At 45.2% G+C, this 23,899-nt stretch overlaps 1 protein-coding gene across 1 annotated transcript in view; it reads right to left on the minus strand.

The window, feature by feature from the left end:
• Positions 1-558: 558 nt before the first annotated feature.
• Positions 559-23,899, minus strand: part of uacaa (uveal autoantigen with coiled-coil domains and ankyrin repeats a) — a 44,162-nt gene continuing 20,821 nt past the window's right edge. The window contains exons 9-14 of the mRNA XM_076266375.1: positions 17,527-17,564; positions 15,547-15,651; positions 8,691-11,651; positions 7,598-7,786; positions 3,157-3,222; positions 559-2,657 (exon numbers count right to left, since the gene is read on the minus strand). Coding sequence (XP_076122490.1) covers positions 2,586-2,657; positions 3,157-3,222; positions 7,598-7,786; positions 8,691-11,651; positions 15,547-15,651; positions 17,527-17,564 — 3,431 coding nt within the window. The 3' untranslated portion in view covers positions 559-2,585. The remainder of the gene's footprint in view (positions 2,658-3,156; positions 3,223-7,597; positions 7,787-8,690; positions 11,652-15,546; positions 15,652-17,526; positions 17,565-23,899) is intronic.

Here is a 23,899-nt window from a genome sequence, read left to right on the forward strand (position 1 = left end):
TTATTATTATTGTACTATTTCTGTGAACTGCAACTGCCTCCCACCAGCACCAGGGGGCAGCACCAACCCAGCAACCCATCATAGAGACATGAGAGTATACACCTTCTCTTAGAGCTCATCAATCCATCCATGTCAAAATGCACTAGGTATCCCACATGTACAGTATCACGCATCACCATTAGAGACAGCACTACACACACCACAGTATTATTTTTATCAGACTGTACACTTCATTTCCTCTAGAATATTTTAGGTACAGTGGCAGCAGCAGTAGTGTGGTCGTGGCAAAGTCTCCTCACAACACCTCCTGAATGCAATATGTACACTATACCGACAAAAGTAGTGGGACCCAAAGGAACTTCAATGGCATCCCATTCTAAATCCATAGGCAAATGCCCCTCCCCCCCCCCCCCATATAATATAGCATACATGATTATGCTACATTTGTGAGCATATATAATAAAGGCAATTTACACGGTGATTCAATATTGAATCATAGCTATATTGTCCTTTGATTCCATAATTTTGGTCTTTGTTTCCAAAAACAAATGTCAGTTTTAGGTTATTTTGTTATTGTCCTGGCCACTCAGCACAAACATCTCCACAAGAGGATGTAAAACACTCATAAGACAGGCCAACAGAAAGATTAACCAATGAAGGTCACTGCTGTCTCAGAGATGACCACAAGAGGGCAAACTCTAAACTTGTAAGTTTTACTGGAATCAGGGCCCGTCCACACGGAGACGCTTTTTAGGTTAAACGCAGAGGTTTTGCTTCGTCTTGGCCAAGCGTCCAAACGAATCCTGTAAACGCACTGCCCGAAACCGCACCTTTCTGAAACCTGGTCCCAGAGTGGAGAAATCTGAAACCGTAGCCCGTTTGAATTCGTTTAGACAGCGAAACCGCACATCCTGCTTGCTTATCGATGATGTCATTGGCACACCTCAGCTGCCCTGGACTTGCACTTATAGTATTGCCTAACAATACTAGTTTTCATACATGACATTACCTTCGATTACACTCCGTAAGATAAATATCACAACTGGTGCTGCGCAGCGCCGATAGCTTATGACTTGGTGGACTGAACACTGTTTTTCCCGGTGTTTTTTAATGCATTCTAGCTACTGTCAGTGACGCGAGAGAACTATTATTAGGAAAGTGCGGTGTAAGTTTAGGCTACATTAATTTGTGCGTAGTGCCAGTGTCATTCATTTATTTTACATGTCTTACAACATATATACATGCATTCACAGTCGAGTGAAATCAGATAAGCATACAAAGACGCTTAGAACTCACGTTAAGCCGATGGTAGCACACTGAATGCGAATGCGCGATTTGATGCAGGCAAAAGTATTGACTGTTACTAACGAAGGTTTTATAGCAATAGTATAAATGTGGCGACAGAATAGCCTAGAACTTGGGTAAGCCTTGCGTTTAGTAGCCTAATTGCGGTGATAGCCAAAACTAATGTGAATCACGGACTATCCTACAACCAAAGAAAGTAAAGGTGATTAGTAGGCCTACCTGCATTAGCCAAATAAAAGACGGGACTGCACCCTTCACAAACCGTAAAATAAAGTTTATTAGTTTTACAGTTGACTACAGTTGATAGTTCACCATCAGTCCACACAAACAATTCTGGTTTCCTTGCACTAGCCATTTGGTCGTAGCCTATTCTGTCTGTTTGTAAAGCGCAAATTTTGGTCAATTTCTGTAAAGAAACAGTGCCACCTATAGGCCTGGGGTATGAAGTAACGTGTTGAATCGTGTTGAGATGGATCCGTTTGGAAGCAAATATTCTTGATGCGGTTTCAGGGAAGACGGAGGGAAAAAAGATAGGTTTCGTACGTGTGGACTTCCCTCTAACACAGGCTTGCTGCTGCACAAAGGAGGTGTTGAGCAGTGAGCTTCCTTTGTTTACCACAAGTGTTTAGACAACCTATTATCATTGTCATTATTATTGCTATTATTGTTATTAATAACATTATTATTAGTCTACTTTTTATTTTGAATTTATTTCATGTATTGTAGAGAGAAGAATGAGAAAGCAGAATAATAGTCAATTTTTCAACCTTTCAGAAAGAAAAGTACTGTATATTGAAGTAATGTACATTGTACATGGAAGAAAAAGTCCTTCTATTTCTTTGGGTCTTCACAGCAGCAGGTTAACAGTTTGAGTGATTGACACATTGACACAAACTCTCATTTAAACTCCTGACACCATGACAGCAGCCCCCTTTACACCTCTGTACCAAACCAAGCAGGCTTGGGTACAAAAGCTTGCAGTATCTAATCTGTATACAACACAGGTGGCTCTGAAGAGTAATTCTCAGACACACACACACAGACACACACGCGCGCGCACACACACACACATCGGGCGCGCGCAAACAAACACACACACACACTCAGGGATCTGATCCCATCTCACCCTCCCTCCTCACACACATATTTTCTGCAAGTCCTCAGATGACTTGGTGCTATTGCTGTTCATAACACACTCACACACACATACACACACATACACAGTGCAGAGGCCACTCCATCAGTCCGTTACGGATGTAGGCGCTCAGGGAGATTCAGGGTCAATACACACACTCTCGCCTCATCACGGCTATCTGCAGCAAGGCCGCCCGAGCCTCCTCATCCATGTAGCCCTGTGGAAACCACACACACACACAAAAAAAGGTTATACACACACTCGTAAGCATGTATATATACCAAAATAAGCAGACAACATATTTAGAGAAACAAAGAAGCACCTACAGACAGACAGACACGCACGCACCACATACACACACACACACATTCACACATGGCTGAAATATGCATTGAAATCCATTCAAATGCATCTGACCAGAAAGTCCTGCAAGCAAAAGTAAACAGCAAGAGGGAATCGGGCAGGGAAAACTATGCACATCACACGCACAGGCATGCCTGAGTTCACACACACTTACGCGCACACGCGCACACACACACACACACACACACACACACACACACACACACACACACATCTGATTGCGAGAGAAGGGCTGTCAGAGGGAGAGTTCCACAAGCACACACATGTCCGATGGAGCAGGATGTAAAAGAGTGGTGCGTGTCCGTGTGTGTGTGTGTGTGTGTGTGTACATGTAAATGAGGGAGGAAGGGTACCTGAGCTGCTTCCAGCAGCCGAGCCCGATACATGGAGAGAACTTCTCTGTGTCTCGTCTCCGACTCCTGAGAAGAGAAGGGTGGGGGGAGGGACAGGAGAGAGAGAGAAAAAGGGAACGGTATGTACAAAAGGAGTACAAAAAGAAAAAGAGAAATACAGCAGCAAAGGAAAATAAGAGGCCATGGAAGAACAAACAACAGTGAACAGAGCAATAGAAAGAGAGAGAGAGAGAGAGAGAGAGAGAGAGAGAGGGGGGCAGGGAGAGAGAGAGCATTAGAGGAATGACAACCAATCTTTCTGATCACTACCTGCGACCCCGCACTGTTTCTTCATTTTTTTTTTCAATTGCTTAAACACAATTCTGAAAACGGCCTGTTTAACACAATTAACAAGGCAAAACTATATAATTATTTATTTAAAAATCCAGAAATATTGATAAAATAGGGTTAGAGGTTCATTTAGAATACACAAATATATTGAACACAATACACAAGACCATACCTGTACACTAAAGACTTTATTTATCTCAACATTGTAAAATCACTCAATACATCTATCAATTACACTGGTAATCAAAACAGAATATATCCTCAATAGAATATAGTGCAGTGAACATATTTTTGGAAACAAAAACACAGAAAAGAAAAGCTACTCATAGACCCTGCATACATCTAGATGCATGACTAAATATTACACTTGCTTACTACTCATAGACCCTGCATACATCTAGATCAGGGGTGGGCAAACTGCGGCCCGCGGGCCGGATCCGGCCCGCCAAGCACTTTCATCCGGCCCGCCGAGCATTTCATTTAGTTATCAGGCTGCTCGCTAATTTTTTCCTGCGATAGAGACGACATTGGTTAGCTTTACTGCAAACTGCTTTTCACTCTCCTTAGATAACGTTTACAATGTCAATGTCAAAACATCATGTTAAATAGAGATAGCATCATGTTAAACTAAGTTAACTCTTATTTATCTCCTTTGCAGCAGATCTAACGTGAACATTATGCAATCCATTTAATTGGGAACGCGTCTGCACTCATGAGAGGGAGAGAGAGCCGCAGGTTCCAGCTGGCTTGTGATTGTTGATAATTGATATCTCCTTCTTATAAGAAAGTTTTAAAAGGAAATCATGAAGGCAACAGTAGTTCCCACTACTGACCATTTAAAAACTGTGAGAGGGCCCAGCCGTAGGTACAGCACTAGCCATAGCGGAGCAGGCAGAAGATAATTGAGAAATAAACGTGAATTAAAGCGACAGTGCACAATTTATACATTTGTTAAACAGCATAAAATTAGCAGTATTTTTAAGCAATTCATATTTTAAAGCAAATACTTTTCATACTAAATTATAGGCTATAAAAAATGTATTTTTTTTATGCGTGTGTCGTGGGGGGGGGGGGGGTATTGTTGTGCGGCCCGCTGGCCAATTTTCCCCTGATCTAGATGCATGACTAAATATCACACTTGCTTACTACTCATAGACCCTGCATACATCTAGATGCATGACTAAGGCCCTGACCACAAGGAGACGCTTTTTGGGTTAAACGCACCGGTTTTGCTTCGTCTTGGCTGATCGTCCAAACGAATCCTGTAAACCCACTGCCCGAAACCGCACTTTTTTGAAACCCGGTCCCAGGGTGGAAAAATCTGAAACCGTAGCCCTTGTGAGTTTGGACGGCGAAACCGCATACTTGCCTATTGATGATGTCATCGCCACACCTCAGCTGGCCTGGACTTGACACTTATAGTATTGCCTAACAATACTAGTTTTCATACATGACATTACCTATGATTACACTCAGTAGGATAAATATCACAACTGGTGCTGCGCAGCACCAATAGCTTATGACTTGGTGGACTGAACAGTGTTTTCCCAGTGTTTTTTACTGTCAGTGACACGAGAGAACTAGTCAGAAGTTATTAGGGAAGTGCGGTGTAAGTTTAAATTAATTTGTGCGTAGTGCCGGTATCATTCATTTATTTTATGTCTTACAACATAAATACGTGCATTCACAGTCTAGTGAAGTCAGATATGACCATACAAAGACGCTTAGAACTCATGTTCAGCTGATGGTAGCGCACTAAATGTGAATGCGCTACCTACATTTGGACCCTGTCTTGTTCGGGTTCCGGTCTACCTCTTCCTCTTCCTCTATGGACTGGTCCTCCCATCTACACACTCACTTACTCTTCCTCTCACTCCTACTCTTCCTCCTACTCTTCCTCTCACTGCATCATCACCTTCCATTTCTGTTGAAGCCCGGGACTTGCCCTTAACACCACTCCGGCCTGGTGGATGAGTTTACAGTTATGCACCAAAGTGTCTCCACCAGACAGCTGTGTCTGATCAATGGGTTCATGGGTGTGGGATTTTGGAAGGCAGTGCTATGAAATTGCAAAGAAGAGAGGTTGTCTGAAAGTTCTGTTTCTAAAAGAGAGAAATGTGTGTAGTGTTTTGCTAAATAAGTGAGGCTGTCAATGAGCTTAAAGTTGTGCAAATTTCTTTTGCTCCTTTAGTGTAAGGTTTTATTAACTGTGGGATACTTTTGTGGTCACCGCACAGCGACAAACACATAGAGGAAAAGGTCAGTCATGTCATCAGGTCTATGGCTCAAGTGCCAATTTGTCAGCAGAGACTTAAAAAGGTCTATCTGACATTTCCATATTAAATAGTTTTTTTAGGAATACATTTTCATTTGTTGCACATTAGCAATATTTTTTTTTCCTTTTTAATCCCATTTTTATCAAAGGTCAGAGAGACCTGTTCATTATCATGTTTCTGATGCAGATCTTTAAAGGGACACCAGGCAATGTTTTCGTGTTAATTACTCATCTTCGTAAGTCGGTATATGGTTAAATGAATCGTTACAGGGCGAATGAAGACTCTCTCGCCCGCCCCTACTGCCTGTAGGAAGAATATCCCGCTTGCAAGTTCAGTGTATCCTACCCGCCGACCGAAGCAGGCAGGCTAACGAAACGATAGAGATTGTTGCAAACGTGTGTATAATGGCAGAACCGGCGAAGAAGCATCGAAAACCCTTGACAGAAGACGCAAAGAAAAGGAAAAGAGCTTCAGACCGAGCGAGGGGGAGTTTCGTAGAGAAAAAGCATCAGGCTTGCCTGGTGTTCCTTTAAGCCAATTTCATTAGAGAGTAAGGCTAGGGTTTCAAGCATTTGAATTTTACATTGATATTTATCCATGTAGAAAAAAAACTTTAATTTAAACTTTATCACTGATTTATAGTACAGTACAGACATTGGTAGATGCAATCAGAGACATGCTCATACAGACAGCCCTCAAAATCCAGAGGCATCTGCAAGTATCAGTTGTGGCAATGGTAGGAGAAGCTGCCTGTGTGTGTGTGTGTGTGTGTGTGTGTGTGTGTGTGTGTGTGTCCCGAGGTCCATTGGCATCAATAAATCTCATTCCTAAACCCGCACAGCGGGACCCAACGACAAGCGAATCACACACACGTGCCCGATATGGTGCAAAAGTACAATGACCTCCATGGGACAGATATTTCTATCAGTGCTGCTCTCGCTCTGAATAGGCACCGCCACTGCGCTCTACAACACCATCTCCCAGAATGGAGCTTAATGAGATTGCACTGGAATGAAAGAGAGAAGCAATGGGGTCGTGAAGTGTGAATAGTGATGGGCACGGCTGAGGGAATGACTTCACTATGCGACACGATGCCGGGAATTACAGCCTGGTGCGCCTGCATTTTAATCAAGAAGACATTAGATACTGAAAGACTACAATGTATAGTGTTTGTATACTGGCCCTTCCAAACTCCAGATACATTTCTCAGGCAAAATGCCAGCCCCTAAACTAAGGCAAGTGTCAGACAGGGAGACAGTTCCTTCCAACACCAACAAAACAGTGGAGACAGAATGGAGACAGCTAGTGGGTGTGCTTCACGCTCTATTGGACATCAGCACAGAAAACAGGACAGATGGGGACAGCTTGGGTGTGAGAAGCTTGAATTTCCCCTGGGGATCAATAAAGTATCTATCTATCTATCTAGATGGCAGAAAGAATGTCTCCATCTTATTGCACAACACCAGAAATTAAAGGCCATGCGTCTACCAGTTTCTATCCGTTTATATGCTTGAGATGACTCTACCAGAGTCTTTCTATCAGTTTATACCCCTGACGTTACTACCAACTGACATGACAACTGACTATCTCTGACGGGGCAACAGACTACAGGTTTATCAATCTACCTGTATACCCCTGATATCACCTGTATATCCATGATATCACCTGTATAACCATGAATCATATCACCCAATCTAACTGTATACCCCTGATAGCACCTGTATACCCCTGATATCTTTTGTATACCCCTAGTAGCACCTGTATACCCCTGATAGCACCTGTATACCCTGATAGCACCTGTACACCCCTGGTAGCACCCAGGGTCTCTCTCTCACCTCCAGCTGCTGCTTCAGGCAGGTTATCTGGGTCTGGAGGTGGCTGGCGTCTCCCTGGGCCTCTCCATCGCCCGGCAGGCCACTGTGGGCCTCCAGGCATCCAGCTTCACCCCCAGCCTCGGCCCCTGGGGACAGGCAGCCTCGGGCAACCAGCCTGGCTCCCTCGCCCTCCTCCTGGAGCCCAGGAACCTGGAGGGGAACATGGCTGATCAGAAAGACAGGCAGGATGGCAGACAGCTAGTAGGAGACAAACAGGCAGGCAGAAAGACAGGCATGCAGATAGAGAAACAGACAGAGAGAGAGACAATTAGCCAGGCAAGTAGTGAGACAGGCAGACAGGCAGGTAGGCAGACAGCCAGACAGACAGGTATAAACAGGCAGACAGGCAGGCATGCAGAAAGACATGTATGTGGGTAGAGAGAGGCAGGGATGAAGGCAGTGTGGGAGACTAATGACTAGATGACATTTCACTCATAGAGCAGGAACTCAGCGGGAGGGCATCCATACTCCATGACATGTAGTTAAACACCATGGAAACCAGAGATGGAGGAGGAGACAGGAAAACAAAGACACACACACACACACCCACACGCACACACACGCACACCCACACACACACACACACACAGGCCTCATCACTTCATACAACATCCATCACGCACATGCATCTTACAAGACATCATATGGGGACATTGTGTAACAATGCCCATGCCACCCGGCATGTTTGGTAAAGCAAGACTGCATCTGGACCATTTTATGCAGAGACTTAAGGGGACCACAATTATCTAAAGAATGTTTCCATATATTATTTGTGTGTAAAATATCAATCTATGATTTCTATGAATTTGATCTATTTGATCTTCCAACTGGTTTTGCCATGAAGGGTCACATGAGTATTTACTGTACAGTAAGATGGTAAATACACCTCTAAACCATGTCTCATAACAAAGTCAATTAGTTGGTGCTACTGAATAGAGCAGCGTGCTGAGGGCAGGCCTGACCTTAACAGAATAACTTTTGATTGCAGCCAGTTTCATCATCTGTTATGGCATGACACAGAGAGGAGTTAAAGCAAAAAGCTTCCCTTTGATACCTGAGTGTGTTTGTCATGCGTGTCCTTTTGCCAGAGGCTCTGCTGATACTGGATGCTGTCTGAGGTCTCCAGAGTCTCTGCCACGTGGAAGCAAGGAAGAGGAGCATCACTTGCCTCTCGCTGCTCCTCCTGCTCTTCGTCTCCTGCCTTTCCTCCTCTTCCTCCTCCCTCCTGCAAAGTCAGCCTGAGTTGATCCAGCTCACTCTCCTTCTCACGGGAGTCCATCTCTCTCTCCTGTAGTGCTAGTCTGAGTTGGTCCAGCTCCTTCTCTTTCCCCAGAGAATCCTTCTCTCTCTCCTGAAGAACTCCCCTGAGCTGAGCTAGCTCCTTGTCCTTCTCCACGGCAGCCTTCTCTCTCTCCTGAAGAGATATCTTGAGCTGAGCTAGCTCCTTCTCCTTCTCATTGCAGTCCATCTCTCTCTCCTGAAGAGATATCTTGAGCTGAGCTAGCTCCTTCTCCTCCTCCACGGCAGCCTTCTCTCTCTCCTGAAGAGATATCTTGAGCTGAGCTAGCTCCTCCTTTTCATTGCAGTCCATCTCTCTCTCCTGAAGAGATATCTTGAGATGAGCTAGTTCCTTCTCCTTCTCATTGCAGTCCATCTCTCTCTCCTGAAGAGATATCTTGAGATGAGCTAGTTCCTTCTCCTTCTCATTGCAGTCCATCTCTCTCTCCTGAAGAGATATCTTGAGCTGAGCTAGCTCCTTCTCCTTCTCCATGGCAGCCTTCTCTCTCTCCTGAAGAGATATCTTGAGATGAGCTAGTTCCTTCTCGTTTGCCACAGCAGCCTTCTCTCTCTCCTGAAGAACTCCCCTGAGATGAGCTAGTTCCTTCTCGTTCTCAACGGCGGCCTTCTCTCTCTCCTGAAGAGATATCTTGAGATGAGCTAGTTCCTTCTCCTTCTCATTGCAGTCCATCTCTCTCTCCTGAAGAGAAGCCCTGATTTGGGCTAGCTCATTCTCCTTGTCCTCAAGTGCAGCTTGCGCTCTTTCCTTCTCCTTTATGGCAGTCGACTCTCTCTCCTGCAAAACACCACTGAGTTCATTCAGCTCTCTCTTCTTCTGCTCCTGCATGGCCTGCTCCCTCTCTTGTAAAGTTAGCCTGAGTTGGCTCAGCTCCTTCTCCATCTCCTCCAGAGCAACTCTCTCTTGTTTCTCCTCCTTCATGACAGCCTTCTCCCTCTCCTGCAGGACAACTCTGAGCTCGGTCAGCTTCCTCTCCTTCTCCTCCAGGGCCGCCTTGTTCTCGCTCCTCTCCCCCTGCATGGCCTGCTCCCTCTCTTGTAAAGTTAGCCTGAGTTGGCTCAGCTCCTTCTCTTTCTCCTCCAGAGCTGCCTTGCTCCCCTTACCCTCCACTAGCATGGCCTGCTCTTTCTGTTGCAGGCTAAGTCTCAGCTGTGTCAGCTCCCTGTCCTTCTCACTAAGCACAGTAAGCTCCCTCTCTCTCCCTTCCTGTGCAGCCTGCTCCTTCTCCTGCAAGGTTAGCCGGAGTTGGGTGAGCTCCTTCTCCTGCTCACTGAGCACAGTCACCTCCTTTTCCGTCTCCTTCATAGTGGTCTGCTCTTTCTCCTGCAGCACCTCCCTGAGCTGGGCGATCTCCCTCTCCTTCTCCTCGATCAAAGCCTTCTCTTTCTCCTTCTCCTTCAGCGTGGTCTCCTCTTTCTCCTGCAGCACCTCCCTGAGCTGGGTGAGCTCCCTCTCCTTCTCCTCGAGTGTGTCCAGCGGGACGAAGCGAGTCTTCAGCGCCTCCTGGAAGGTGTCCAGCTCGGCCCGCTGCTGCTGCAGCTCCCTCAGCAGGCCGTCGGCCTCCTTCCGTGCCTCCTGGTACTGCCTCAGGGCCTCCTCCGTCCGCGCCTCCGCCTGCTCCAGCACGGTGGTCAATGAGCTCGTCAGGGCCGAGTGCTCCTCACGAGGGACGTAATCGTCCAGAGGAGGGGGTCTGATGGACGCAGGGTCCTGGGGCTCAGCTGAGGACTGGGTGCCCTGAAGCGCTAGCGGAGGCAGAGACGTGCTGCCCGGGACCTCGGCGGCTTCTCTCCGGGTGGCGTGGGCAGGAGTGGTGCTTTGTGCCATGCCAGCCTCCTCGCGTGTGTCTTTTAGAGAGGTGGTGTATTTCGCCCCAGTGCCATCTTCATGAGCAGAATGAGGAGAGATGGCACAATGCGTCTCTGTGTGCTCCTTGTCGAACTCATGCTCAGAGGTGGTGATCTGTGCCACACTGCCCGCCTCCTGTCTCTGACCGCCAGGCAGCATCTCCGAATGGGCCATCTGTGTTTCGCTGTATGCCAGGCTGTCCTGGCCCTTCCGCAGTTTGACAATCTGCCTGCCCATGGCGTCCGACAGCAGCTTCTTGGTGGTGTCCAGCTCCCTGTCCTTCAGACTGGCCTCTGCGTTTGCCAGCCTGGCGTCCACCTCGTCCCTCTCCCGCTCGGCCTGCTCCAGGTGCTGCCGCATCCTCTGCACCTCCTCGGCCAGCTGCTCCTCCCTGACGCGCTGTTCCTCTCCGCGCCTTCGGCTCAGGCTCAGCTCCCCGTGGAGGCGCGCCACCTGCCCCTGCGCCTCCTCCCGCTGCACCTTGGCCTCCTGCAGCTGTGCCCGCAGCTCCTCGACCAGGTTCTCCCGCACGGCCATCAGGTGGGCCTGCATCTGGCGCACGCGCGCCTCCGAGCCCGCCATCCTGCGCTGCACCTCCCGCAGAGCTTCCTCCAGCTGCCAGGAGCGCCCGTGCGCCTCCTTTAGCGCCCGCTCCCCGGCCCTCCGCTCCTCCTCGTGCTGAGCCTCCCTCTGGGAGAGCAGCGCGCGCAGCTTCAGAGCCTCGTCCTCCGCCACCTCCTGCCTCCTCCGCACCTCCCGCAGCTCCCGACGGAGCGCCTCCACCTCGCCCACGAAGGCCTCAGCCGTGCGGACAGCAGGTCTGGGCACCACAGTGGGCACGGCGGCGGGCATGATGGGTGCTCCTTTAATCTACAGGGCACAGACACAGAAAACACACACTCTGACTCAATATTCAGTTACTCTGACATGTTCAGTCAACATTAAGCACATTCATCAATATTGAGTTCATCTCACATGTTCAGTCAATAATTACTCAGTTCATCTGACATGCTCAGTCAATGGTTTGTCCACACTGACTCAGCATGAATTGCGATTTAACATGCAGGGTCAGACTTCTGTCAATATCTGGTCCATCCAGCACCTTCAGTCAGTGTTCGGTGCACAATCAATGCAAAGGCTAGTTCACAATCAACATTCTGGTCATTACACATACCATTCTTTGTGTCTGAAGCGCTTCGGTCGGCACATCTGTGATGCTCAGTTCTGTCCTTTTAACACTGATTTTTTAAGGGTTTCTAACATGTCTGGTCAGTCTTTCTTTAGTCTATTTAAGACACTCAGACAGATTTCTGTCAGTAAGATGCTGTTTTTGTCAAGTCATTCAAGTCCATCAAACACCTTTAGTCAATGTGCCGTTTATTTAACATGTCCAGTCAAAGTTCTACTTCTTTAACACCCTGAGGGTGCATAATTGCACAGGCACTTCCAGCAAGTGTGTCTGCATTTGGCAATGAGAGAACAGAACATGTTGGGGCTGTCGTCAGTGCACCGAGCACATCCTGTCAGCATTTAGCTCCATTAAGACTTTCAGGCGGATTTCTGTCAGACGTGTTCAGTCAGCATCCAGTCCACCAAATCTGATGATTCAGCTCTCTGAGCGGCGAAATCTGATGAGTCAGCTCATTTCCTCAGCTCTGTGCTCGGTATCACTTGGTACAACTTGAGGCAGGAAGATTTCTGTCCTTTCTGTGCAATCCACAGATAACGGCAAAGATCAAAGTGAGGACACAAACCAACCCACACACACACACACACACACACACACACACACACACACACACACACACAGACACAGACACAGACACAGACAGACACACACACACACACAGACACACGCACACACACAGACACACGCACACACACAGACACACACCTCACTCAGACAGGCCTGAAATTATTTTTTTCCTTTTTTCCATTTCTCCACCCCAGTGAGAGGTGTAACCTTCCCGTCAATAATTCTCTAAATATTAACGATAAGACAGCTCACACAGGACGAGCCAACACCTGGGACTCTGACTTGGAGAATCCATTACAGAATTTCTGCTTTTGCTGTTAGTTTGCTACTCACCGCAGTGATAGAGAGAGAAAGAGAAAGAAAAGAAAGAAAGAAAGAACGGAAGAATAGAAAAGAGACAGAGAAAGAGAAAGAGAGAGAAAGAGAAAGAGAGAGAAAGAGAAAGAGAGAGAGAGAAAGAGAAAGAGAAAGAGAAAGAGAAAGAGAGAGAGAGATAGAGAGAGAGAGAAAGAGAGAGAAAGAGAAAGAGAAAGAGAGAGAAAGAGAAAGAGAAAGAGAAAGAGAGAGAAAGAGAAAGAGAGAGAAAGAGAAAGAGAAAGAGAAAGAGAGATAGAGAGAGAGAGAAAGAGAAAGAGAAAGAGAAAGAGAAAGAGAGATAGAGAGAGAGAGAAAGAGAGCACTGTGTCTGTGCACAGTGTTGCCCTCTGAAAACCATCATTCAGTAACGTGCCTCTTATTGATATCTGATATCTAGAACGGCCTCTTAACAACGGGTTTGGAAATGGAGGCCAGGCCAACTGATTGGCAAACACCAACGCTCGTAACGCTGCCACTGATCCACCATGCCCACAGTAGTAAGCTCGAAGGTGTTTTAAGCCGCCACGGTCGACTTCAAGGCAGCGCTGCGACCGTCGACTTCAAGGCACCCAACCCTAACCCTGACCTTAACCCTAACACTTGCGCTCGATGGTGTTTTTTTTCCCCAACGTCGTCTTCCAGGCAGCGCTGCCACCGTTGACTTAATGGCACCTTATCTTAACCCTAACCCTAACCTTAACCCATGCCTAACCCTAGTGCCTTCCAGGCAGCGCTGCCTTGAAGACAACGTTGGGGGCATAAAACACCAAGAAACAACACTTGCCTAACCCTAGTGCCTTCCATGCAGCGCTGCATGGAAGACGATGTTGGGGGCTTAAAACACCAAACACCCAGTAGTAAAGGGCCTTATGTCAAACTCACTTCCTTAATTGTGTTTCAGATGTTGCATCTGAAATGTTGATCATGGTTTGCAACCTGTTGCATCATGCTGTTAACCCTGTTGCATCATGGTTTGCTGTTAAACCTGTGGCATACATTTAAAATATATTGGACTTCCATCTGTATAGCATATCATGTCAACACACATCACACACTCATCATGTCAACACGTCACATACTCATCATGTCAACACGTCACACACTCATCAAGTAGCTTCAGAGTACCCTCCCACACACACACACCAGGGATCTACACTAAAAAAATTTTCCAGGAGCACTTGTGTGCTAGTTAAAAAGTTAAAAAATGTAGGAGCACAGACAAAAATTTGGGCGCACAGTCAGTTCTGTACTTAACTTACACATAATCTAACATTACACTCCAGCTAACAGTTAAACATGCCAGTGCACCAATTGCGAATATTAAGAATGACTGACAACATTTAGGCTACAGGAAACAGGATTTTAAAGATCAGTGCCTACTTTATTTTCAGTCTGTTCTATTTTCCTACATTTTGTTAATGTAAAATAATATAATACATTGCCATATTTGCATTTAGCCTGTATATCAAGTATCCTGCCAAATGTAGGCTAATTTATTTATTTGTGAATCCATAGCTAATGCCAAATATGCCCATGGTGACCTATCTGACTGCATACTGCCTAATACTACTACTAAAACAGTCCATTTTCTCTTCCACAAAACCCAACATAGGCTTTCAAGGATGTATATTTTTTTATCCTTTTAATTTTTATTTGAAATATCTGCATTGATGGGGGCAGTAGGCAAACGCTAGGCCTATACTTTCATTTTGCACTTCAGCTTGTATTCGGCGTAAACAAACAAGCATACGTGGAAGCCTGGAGTTGTCAGTAGCGTTCTACCTTTGAATAAAATGGGAGTATTACAGGAGGCTACTTTTTTTTGCCTGTTCGCTACAGCTATATTTTGCATATTGCAGCCAATACGTCAACTGGGCTAAAATGCATGTTAGGTTACCTTTCCTTCTCTTACTGCATTCTCAGAATCTCATCCTGTTCCTCCTATATCGGATGAATTCGGTGGATAGAAGCACTAATTTCTTCAATCTTTGCATCTTGGCTGGCTAGTCTAACTTTCCGCTTTTTCTGCATGCTCTTGGACTTGATAGAAGCGACTACTACTGTAGCGAGTCACAACGCGAAACTGCTAACTTTGATGGGAGGTGTAGTTTTTATGCTGCATTCGCGACGTGATTCTATGGTTTGCACCAGTAATGTTTGTCGATGTTGCGGTTTATTTTGTAGACAAACACTGACATGGTTAGAAGTCATTCGCACCAGTGCGCCTAAATATTTTTTTGCATTCGCACGCCATCATGGGCGCACTGTAGCCCTGCACACACACACACACACACACACACACACACAAGCAACAAGCAATTACAGGCAGTCACTGCCATCTGGTGTTGACTGACATTTCTGATGCCTGCAAAGGTTTTATCAAGAGCTCTGCTCAAGAGCTCAACCTGTATAGGTCACACCTCCATTACATCTGAGGGTGCAGGTCGCAGCCATTATTGGCCATTTCGGAGATAAATCGATGTGTGTGTGTGTCTCATCTATATTGAGTGGGTGCTGGAATGTGGACGCAGCACGCATCATGTGTTTCTGAGAATATGTGTGTGTGTGTGTGTGTGTAATGTTTATGTGTATGGTTTTTAAAATCTGTGCTCACAAGTGTTCATACGAGTGTATGTGAGTGCAGAGACTTACAGTGTGAAGCTCCGCTGGTGACACTCTGTCCTTTACCGAGTCCACTCTTCCTCCTCTTCCTCCTCCTCTGTTGGTCCACTCCACACCAGAGGAGGCCAGCAGGGCCTGCAGTTATTATGAGAATCATAAGCTAATTAGAAATAATAAAACCCTAAAATGACCCTGACACACCATCGAGTACAGAGACACCTGCACCTGCTCAACAAACTCTGTGTGTAACTCTCTCTCTCTCTCTCTCTCTCTCTCTCTCTTTCTGTATGTGTGTGTGTGTGTGTGTGTGTGTGTGTGACTGGGTGAGAGTGTGTATCTCTCTCTCTCTCTGTGTATGTGTATACGTGTGTGTGTGTGTGTGTGTGTGTGTGTGTGTGTGTGTGTGTGTGTGTGTGTGTGTGTGTGTGTGTGTGTGTGTGTGTGTGTGTGTGCCAAAATGACAAGAGGCAGGCCAGACGATGTCTTTCCGCAGACATCTGGTCACCTGGTGTCCTCTGGCATTGGTTCCTTCTGGACCTCAAGGTCTTGCACTGCACTTCAGAATTCAGCCCAATGTAGACCACACCAACACACACTCACACACCTCACTCACACACACACACACACACACACACACTCCTAAACAAAATCAGGCACACACACACACACTCCAAAACAAAATCAGGCGCACACACACACACACTCCTAAGCAATCATAACCCCACTCTGATGCACTACCTCTGATTAGTCTCTTTAGGTGATTTTTTTTCACTACAAAATCAATACCACAGAAGAACTGAGCATAATTAGAAGAATGTGTGTGTGTCTGTATCTGTGCGTGTGTCTGTGTCTGTATCTGTGTGTATGTGTGTGTGTGTGTGTGTGTGTGTGTGTGTCTGTATCTGTGCATGTGTGTGTGTGTGTGTGTCTGTATCTGTGTGTGTGTTTGTGTGCGTGTGTGTGTGTGTCTGTATCTGTGCGTGTGTGTGTGTGTGTGTGTGTGTGTGTGTCTGTATCTGTGTGTGTGTGTGTCTGTATCTGTGTGTGTGTGTGTGTGTGTATATCTGTCGGTGTGTGCGTGCGTGCGTGTGTGTGTGTGTGTGTGTGTGTGTGTCTGTATCTGTGTGTGTGTGTGTGTGTGTGTGTGTGTGTGTGTGTGTGTGTATATCTGTGCGTGTGTGCGTGCGTGTGTGCGTGTGTGTGTGTGTGTGTGTCTGTATCTGTGCGTGCACATGTTCAGGCACGTGTGCATGTATGGATTGACTGTGTTTATATACTTATATGTGTGTATATCTGTATGCCTGTCCCCTGCTCAGCTGGTAAGAGTCATTTGCTTTATTGATTTTATCACTCCTCATCCTTTATGGGCCATCACACCATCGACTCCACAGCAATCTGAATTTACAGATAAGATGTTCCCTCCATATCAATGAATGTGCGTGTCCATTGGTGTGTGTCCATTGGTGTTTGAATGTGGCGTCTGCCAAATGAATAAATGTAAATGTATGTGTGTGTGTGTGTGTGTGTGTGTGTGTGTGTGTGTGTGTGTGTGTGTGTGTGTGCGCATGCGTGCGTGTTTGTGTGTGTGTGTGTGTGTGTGTGTGTGTGTGTGTGTGTGTGTGTGTGTGTGCGCGCGTGTGTGTGCGCGTGTCTATGTGGATGGGTGGCCATGGTCAGACAGGTAACCAAGGACCCAATGGTAGAGTGTGTGTCTGCGAGAGGGCATGTGTACACCACAGTGACGGCACAAAGAAAGGAAGAAAGAGTGAGTGAAAGAAGAAAGAGAGAGTGAGTGAAAGAAGAAAGAGAGAGTGAGTGAAAGAATGACACAAAAGCTATTCAGCAGCCAGAGGAGCATTCTTTCATGTCCTTTTAAACACAATCACGAAGCAAAACGGCTAACCTCCCACTGCCAATCGTATTTCTATGCATCAGGATGAAAGGATGAAGAAGGGGTGTGTGCATGCCATATCCAATCATGTCACTCCAGAAGAGATGTGTGTGTTTTACCTGCTGTGCTCTCTGTGAAGCCTTGGTCACCTCTTTGGCTGTGGACAGAGGAGAGAGAGAACAAACGTGTCATTCAGGACTAGCAGCACACCACAGCACAAGCAATGTGCTTCCAGCCAATAGCACTCTCTCTCTCACACACACACACACACACACACACACACACTGTTGGGACCCCCTGTGCCCCCTCAGTATGTTTCGTGCACCTGTAGAAGGCTGTGCATAGGAATTTAAGAGTTCTACTCATCTCTGTTTTTCTCTTTCTTTAGCTCTTGGATGTTCTCTCTCCCACCATCTCACTATGTTTGAGCATGTGCAACCATTTAGTGCAGCTCAGTGCCTGCTTTCTTGCACACACGCCGTTGGTAACTGAAGCCAAATAGTTCAATCTCCGTTTCATCAGACCAGAGGATTTTACTTGCCATGGTTTTTGGCAAACTCCCGGCCAAAAACATGGCTTCCGTCTGGCCCCTCTACCATAAAGGCCTGCTTGGTGGAGTGCTGCACTGATGGTTGCCCTTGCACGCAACAATCCATACAGTATATCAGCATGTAACGACACAGGACACACAGAGCATGTAGCGTTCATGTGATCACCACAGGACACACACAGAACATGAAGCGTTCATGTGATCACCACAGGACACACAGAACATGTAGCGTTCATGTGATCACCACAAGACACACACAGAACATGTAGTGTTCATGTGATCACAGGACACACAGAACATGTAGCGTTCATGTGCTCACAGGACACACAGAACATGTAGCCTTCATGTGATCACCACAGGACACACAGAACATGTAGCGTTCATGTGATCACCACAGGACACATACAGAACATGTAGTGTTCATGTGATCATAGCACACACAGAACATGTAGCGTTCATGTGATCACCACAGGACACACACAGAACATGTAGCGTTCATGTGATCACCACAGGACACACACAGAACATGTAGCGTTCATGTGATCACCACAGGACACACAGAACAGGTGCACTGCTTGTGCTGCAGAATAACATTGAGCAGTGTTCCGAGTCTCCCGTCATCAATACAAGATCTTGGTGAAAAATGAATGCAACGCTGGATGGAAATAAATGCTGTGACATAGCAGAGGCTTGTGGAAACGATGCCACAACGAATGCGTGCCGTAATCAAAGCTAATGACGGTCCAACGAAATATTAGAGTGTGTGACCTTTTTTTTGGCCAGGCAGTGTATATTTCATGATATACTGTCCAGGGAATGGCTCAAGCATCCAGGCTGTGTGACTATAAATAAAAGGGGAGAAAGATTAGATTAAGCTTCACTTCTCAGGATCCACAGTGACACATGAGGCATTAAACACCATCTCCAGCAGATGGATTCACACATGTCTCTGGACAGCCCAGAGAGAAGGAGGGGATTAGTCAGGACTCTTCTTTAACTCTTCTTATTACACACTATTTAACTCTTCTTATTACACACTATTTAACTCTTCTTACTACACACTATTTATTCATGGGCTATTTAACTCTTTGTTTCTGATTATGTTGACACATTTGAGGTTTCACTGTGTTAAGCTGCTGTCCAGTGTAACTAACTGAATTTGACTCCGTTATTGAGGTGTTCCTCCCTCTGCTTCTCCTCTCAGTCAACCTCTTCTCTGTCTCCTCCGAGTCTGTTACATCAGCTAGCAGTGGGTTACAGGTGCAGTAGTTAACTCCAGTGGGTTACAGGTGCAGTAGTTATCTTCAGTGGGTTACAGATGCAGTAGTTATCTTCAGTGGGTTACAGGTGCAGTAGTTATCTCCAGTGGGTTACAGGTGCAGTAGTTATCTCCAGCAGTGGGTTACAGGTGCAGTAGTTATCTCCAGCAGTGGGTTACAGGTGCAGTAGTTATCTCCAGCTTGCTTTCAGCAGCATGATCATCAGCAGGCTGTTTTTGTTGCTGTTTCTCTCTCTCCTTTCTTTCTCTCTTTCTCTCTCTCTGCCTGTCTCTCTCTCTCTCTCTGCCTTTCTCTCTCTCAAATCAAATCAAATTAAATCAAATGGTGCTTTATTGGCATGAATGAATAAAGTCATTGTTGCCAAAGCTACAGGTATAACATGTTAATAATCAACTTTACATTAATATTGTTGTAAAGATAAAAATTTAATAATGAACGGGAAAACAGGTAAAATAAAAGGATAAATGGTAATGTTACTAAGAGGACAGTAGTAGCTTCATCAGTGCTATACTGTATAAAATATCTTTGTCTCTCTCTCTCTCTCTTTCTAAGTCATTGTAAACATGAGGATCTTTCCTGCCCATAAACAGCAGTTGCCCATATTAGTCAGGGGGCCAATTCTGAAAAGGGCTTCTGTTAAGACTTTTGCGGACATGTTTTGGTACAAGCTGTCACCCTATTTTTTTAGGTAGAAGACACCCATAGGTAAGATATTAGGGTGGTTGTCAAGCTGATTTTTTTTTGGTTTCCTGCTCAACATGACATGCCAGCAATAAATGTTAAATATCTTCACAACCACAAGGACCATATACAAAAAAAAGGTATCAAATGAAAGCTAACACTCATGGGCTGTCTGCAGAAGTGTCAAAATTGACATTTATTGAACAGTGTAAGAGACAACAGAACTAGAACATGAAAAAAACAATCTCCGCCTAAAGAGAACCAGTTTTTAAAGTGAATATCAGCTTGGAAACATAACATAGTATCCCAAAACCTCTATCAATCAGTACCCCTTATCTATAGGAATGAGTCAAGCCAAGTTTAAAGCTTGTAGGGAGAGACAGTGCAATACTGCACAAGTTATAATTATTTAATGTCAAGGCGGAAATGTAGAACTGTAGATGGTGGTCTATGGTGCTATTTGACTTCATTAATGTACCAGGTTGTAACACAAATTATATTTAATTAACATATCACTATAGTTATTAATTCCATCCTAACATTACTGCTCTCTCACTTCTTTAGGGTTAGGGGTAAGTAACTAGTTAGTAGTAATAACTATATAATAGTCGCATGGCAAAGGTATGTTTTTCCCCATCCAAGCAGTGACTCTCAGGTAGGCAGCCAACAGAAGGCACTGTTTTGATAATGAATACCTTCCCAATACAAAACATGCATGCATGCATCCAAGGGCATAATATAAATCTAATTTACAAAACAGGAAAAACAATATCATGCCAAATAATCTGAAACAATATAGTTGCTAGCCTAGAAATCTATATGCACCCTAGCGCAGGGCTAGTCTAGCAACTCTGTTGGCTTGTGAGCTGGAAAAATTAAACTTCTATCAGGCCAATCAAATCGTTAGGGGGGCTTAACATAATGATTGATGGCAGAGTTGCAACAGTTTGGCTTGAATTCCCTGCTACTTGAAAACAAAGAAGATGGATCTTGCTGTTGGCGAACAGCTTGACACGAGTTAAGCTTTTTTTAAGTTGGCAAAAGTTTGAACTAGCCAACTAGCTCCGCTGGTGGGAAAACGCATGGGACTCGTTCTAGCGCTGTCCTATTGCGTGCAGAGGGAATTGGAAAGACAACCGATTATCCCGCCCCTCGGATTGAGCACTGCGAACGGTGAGTACCCAGACCCTACATTTTAATGTGGGTCTGGCTCGTCAGGCTATATAGTTGTACATAATGTGGCAAAACTCAATAATAATGATGTGAGTACCTGAGTATTCTTGCACCAAGCTGCACAGGCACATCCACATGCCCCACTACAAAATATTCCACTTTTTTGACATTGCCTGGTACTGCACTGACTTCCACTTTCCTTGCATCCACATATCGTCAGCTCCAAGCACCTTGTCTGTACAGGTTCTTTAGTTAAAAGCTGGGGGACAAGCATTTCATCCTTCATGTGCCAACCACAACTTGTTGGTAAGGGCAACTGTGGATGGGTCACTTGTGACTGTTTCCAAACTTTGTTTGATAGTGGGCCCTCATTAGGTGCAGAGACAAGGCATCTTGAGTTGGTGGTAAAGTATCCAAATTGGCTTTCACTTTCCAAAACAGTGCACAGCGAACATCATGGATTGAAGTGCTGGTCATTTTTGGATCATACAGTTTGCAGACAAACTGTTCTGTTCAGGTTTGGGGCAGCCGTGGCCTACTGGTTAGCACTTCGGACTTGTGACCGGAGAGTTGCGGGTTCGAACCCCGATCAGTAGGCACGGCTGAAGTGCCCTTGAGCAAGGGATTAGTGTGTGGTTCACCTCACTGTGTGTTCACTGTGTGCTGAGTGTGTTTCACTAATTCACGGATTGGGATAAATGCAGAGACCAGTAGGCCACGGCTGCCCCAAATGAAAAGAGTATATATACTTATACTTATAGAATAGCTGGACTTGGTACTTCATCATCACCAAAGTTGTGGAGAAGATGAAGGCACAACCTCATGATGCCACAACCAAAGGGTATGAGAGGCTCATCATTCAGTGCAGTGACACAGATGTACTGTTGTTGCATCTTGTGTTTGCAACCTGCTGAGCCCAGAAATTTGGATGAAAGCAGGAACTGCCAAGAAACCACGCTACATTAAAGTGCATGATATTAAAATGTCAAATGAGATTCTGGATGGTCTGTTGGCATTTCATGCCATCACTGGATGTGACACTACCAGTCAGTTCACTGGAATAGGAAAAAGGATGGCGTGGAAAGTGTTCCAGCAGTGCCCTCATCTTCTCCACAACTTTGGTGAGGATGAAGTACCAAGTCCAGCTATTCTATCCTCAGCAGAACAGTTTGTCTGCAAACGGTATGATCCAAAAACAAACAGCACTTCAATCCATGATGTTCGCTGTGCCCTGTTTTTGTGAAAGCCAATGTGGATACTTTACCACCAACTCAGTGGAAACAGTCACCAGTGACCCATCCACAGTTGCCCTTCCCAACCAGCACATGAAGGATGGAATGCTTGTCCCCCAGCTTTTAACCAAAGAACCTGTACAGGCCAGGTGTTTGGAGCTGACGATATGTGGATGCAAGGAAAGTGGAAGTCAGTGCAGTACCAGGCAGTGTTGATGTCAAAAAAGTGGAATGTTTTGTAGTGGGGCATGTGGATGTGCCTGTGCAGCTCGGTGCAAGAATACTCAGGTACTCGCATCATTATTATTGAGTTTTGCCACATTATATGCAACTACATTGTTTCAGATTATTTGGCATGATATTGTTTTTCTTGTTTTGTAGATTAGATTTATATTATGCCCTCGGATGCATGCATGTTTTGTATCGGAAAGGTATTCATTCTCAAAACGGTAAACTCTTCTTTTGTGTCCCTGCCCAGGACTCAGATTGAGCACATGGACATGGTCCCTGGGTGCCTTCTGTTGGCTGCCTTCCTGAGTGTCACTGCTTGGAAGGGGAAAAACATACCTTTGCCATACAACTATTAGTTATTACATTACATTACATTTGGCTGACACATTTTTAACCAAAGCAACTAACAACATGGTTAACAGTTTAAGCTTTATAAAGCAATTCTCTCAACACTTATATGACCATTTTAAAAAGCTCTAGTACAATAAGAATAAGTGCATCAGTGAGTGGTTTTTTAAACAATCGAGAGTCAGTTCTAGTCAGGTGGTAAGTGCTAGGATCAGCAGGACTAGTTATTACTACTAACTAGTTACTAACCCCTTACCCTAAAGAAGTGAGAGAGCAGTTATGTTAGGATGGAATTAATAACTATAGTGATATGTCAATTAAATATAATTTGTGTTACAACCTGGTACATTAATGAAGTCAAATAGCACCATAGACCACCATCTACAGTTCTACATTACTGCCTTGACATTAAAGAATGACAACTTGTGCAGCATTGCACTGTCTCTCCCTACAAGCTTTAAACTTGGCTTGACTCATTCCAATAGATAGCGGTACTGATTGATAGAGGTTTTGGGATACTATGTTATGTTTCCAAGCTGATATTCACTTTGAAAACTGGTTCTCTTTAGGTGAAGATTGTTTTTTTCATGTTCTAGTTCTGTTGTCTCTTACACTGTACAATAAATGCCAATTCTGACACTTCTGCAGACAGCCTATGAGTGTTAGCTTTCATTTGATACCATTTCTATGTATATGGTCCTTGTGGTTGTGGAGATATTCAACATTTAGTTTTGGTATGTCATGTTGAGCAGGAAACCAAAAAATTGGCCTGAAATTGCTTAAAGTCATACACACACACAAAAAATCAGCTTGACAACCACCCTAATGATCATGCTTGCACATAAATTGGATTATATTGCACATTTGCCCAAAATTACAGTAGGTAACATGGAAGAAAATGAAAGCACTTTGGAAAAAAAAATCCGCTTTTACCACTTATAAGAATATAGTGTTAAAATGGACAAAAAAACATTTTCTAAGCTGACAACCTGGCTAG

This window comes from Alosa pseudoharengus, unplaced genomic scaffold (assembly GCF_046254945.1).
Source record: "Alosa pseudoharengus isolate Yale_2024_CS ecotype anadromous, Long Island Sound unplaced genomic scaffold, YU_APseudo_1.1 YU_APseudo_1.1_scf_10, whole genome shotgun sequence".
Taxonomy (NCBI): Eukaryota; Metazoa; Chordata; class Actinopteri; order Clupeiformes; family Clupeidae; genus Alosa; species Alosa pseudoharengus.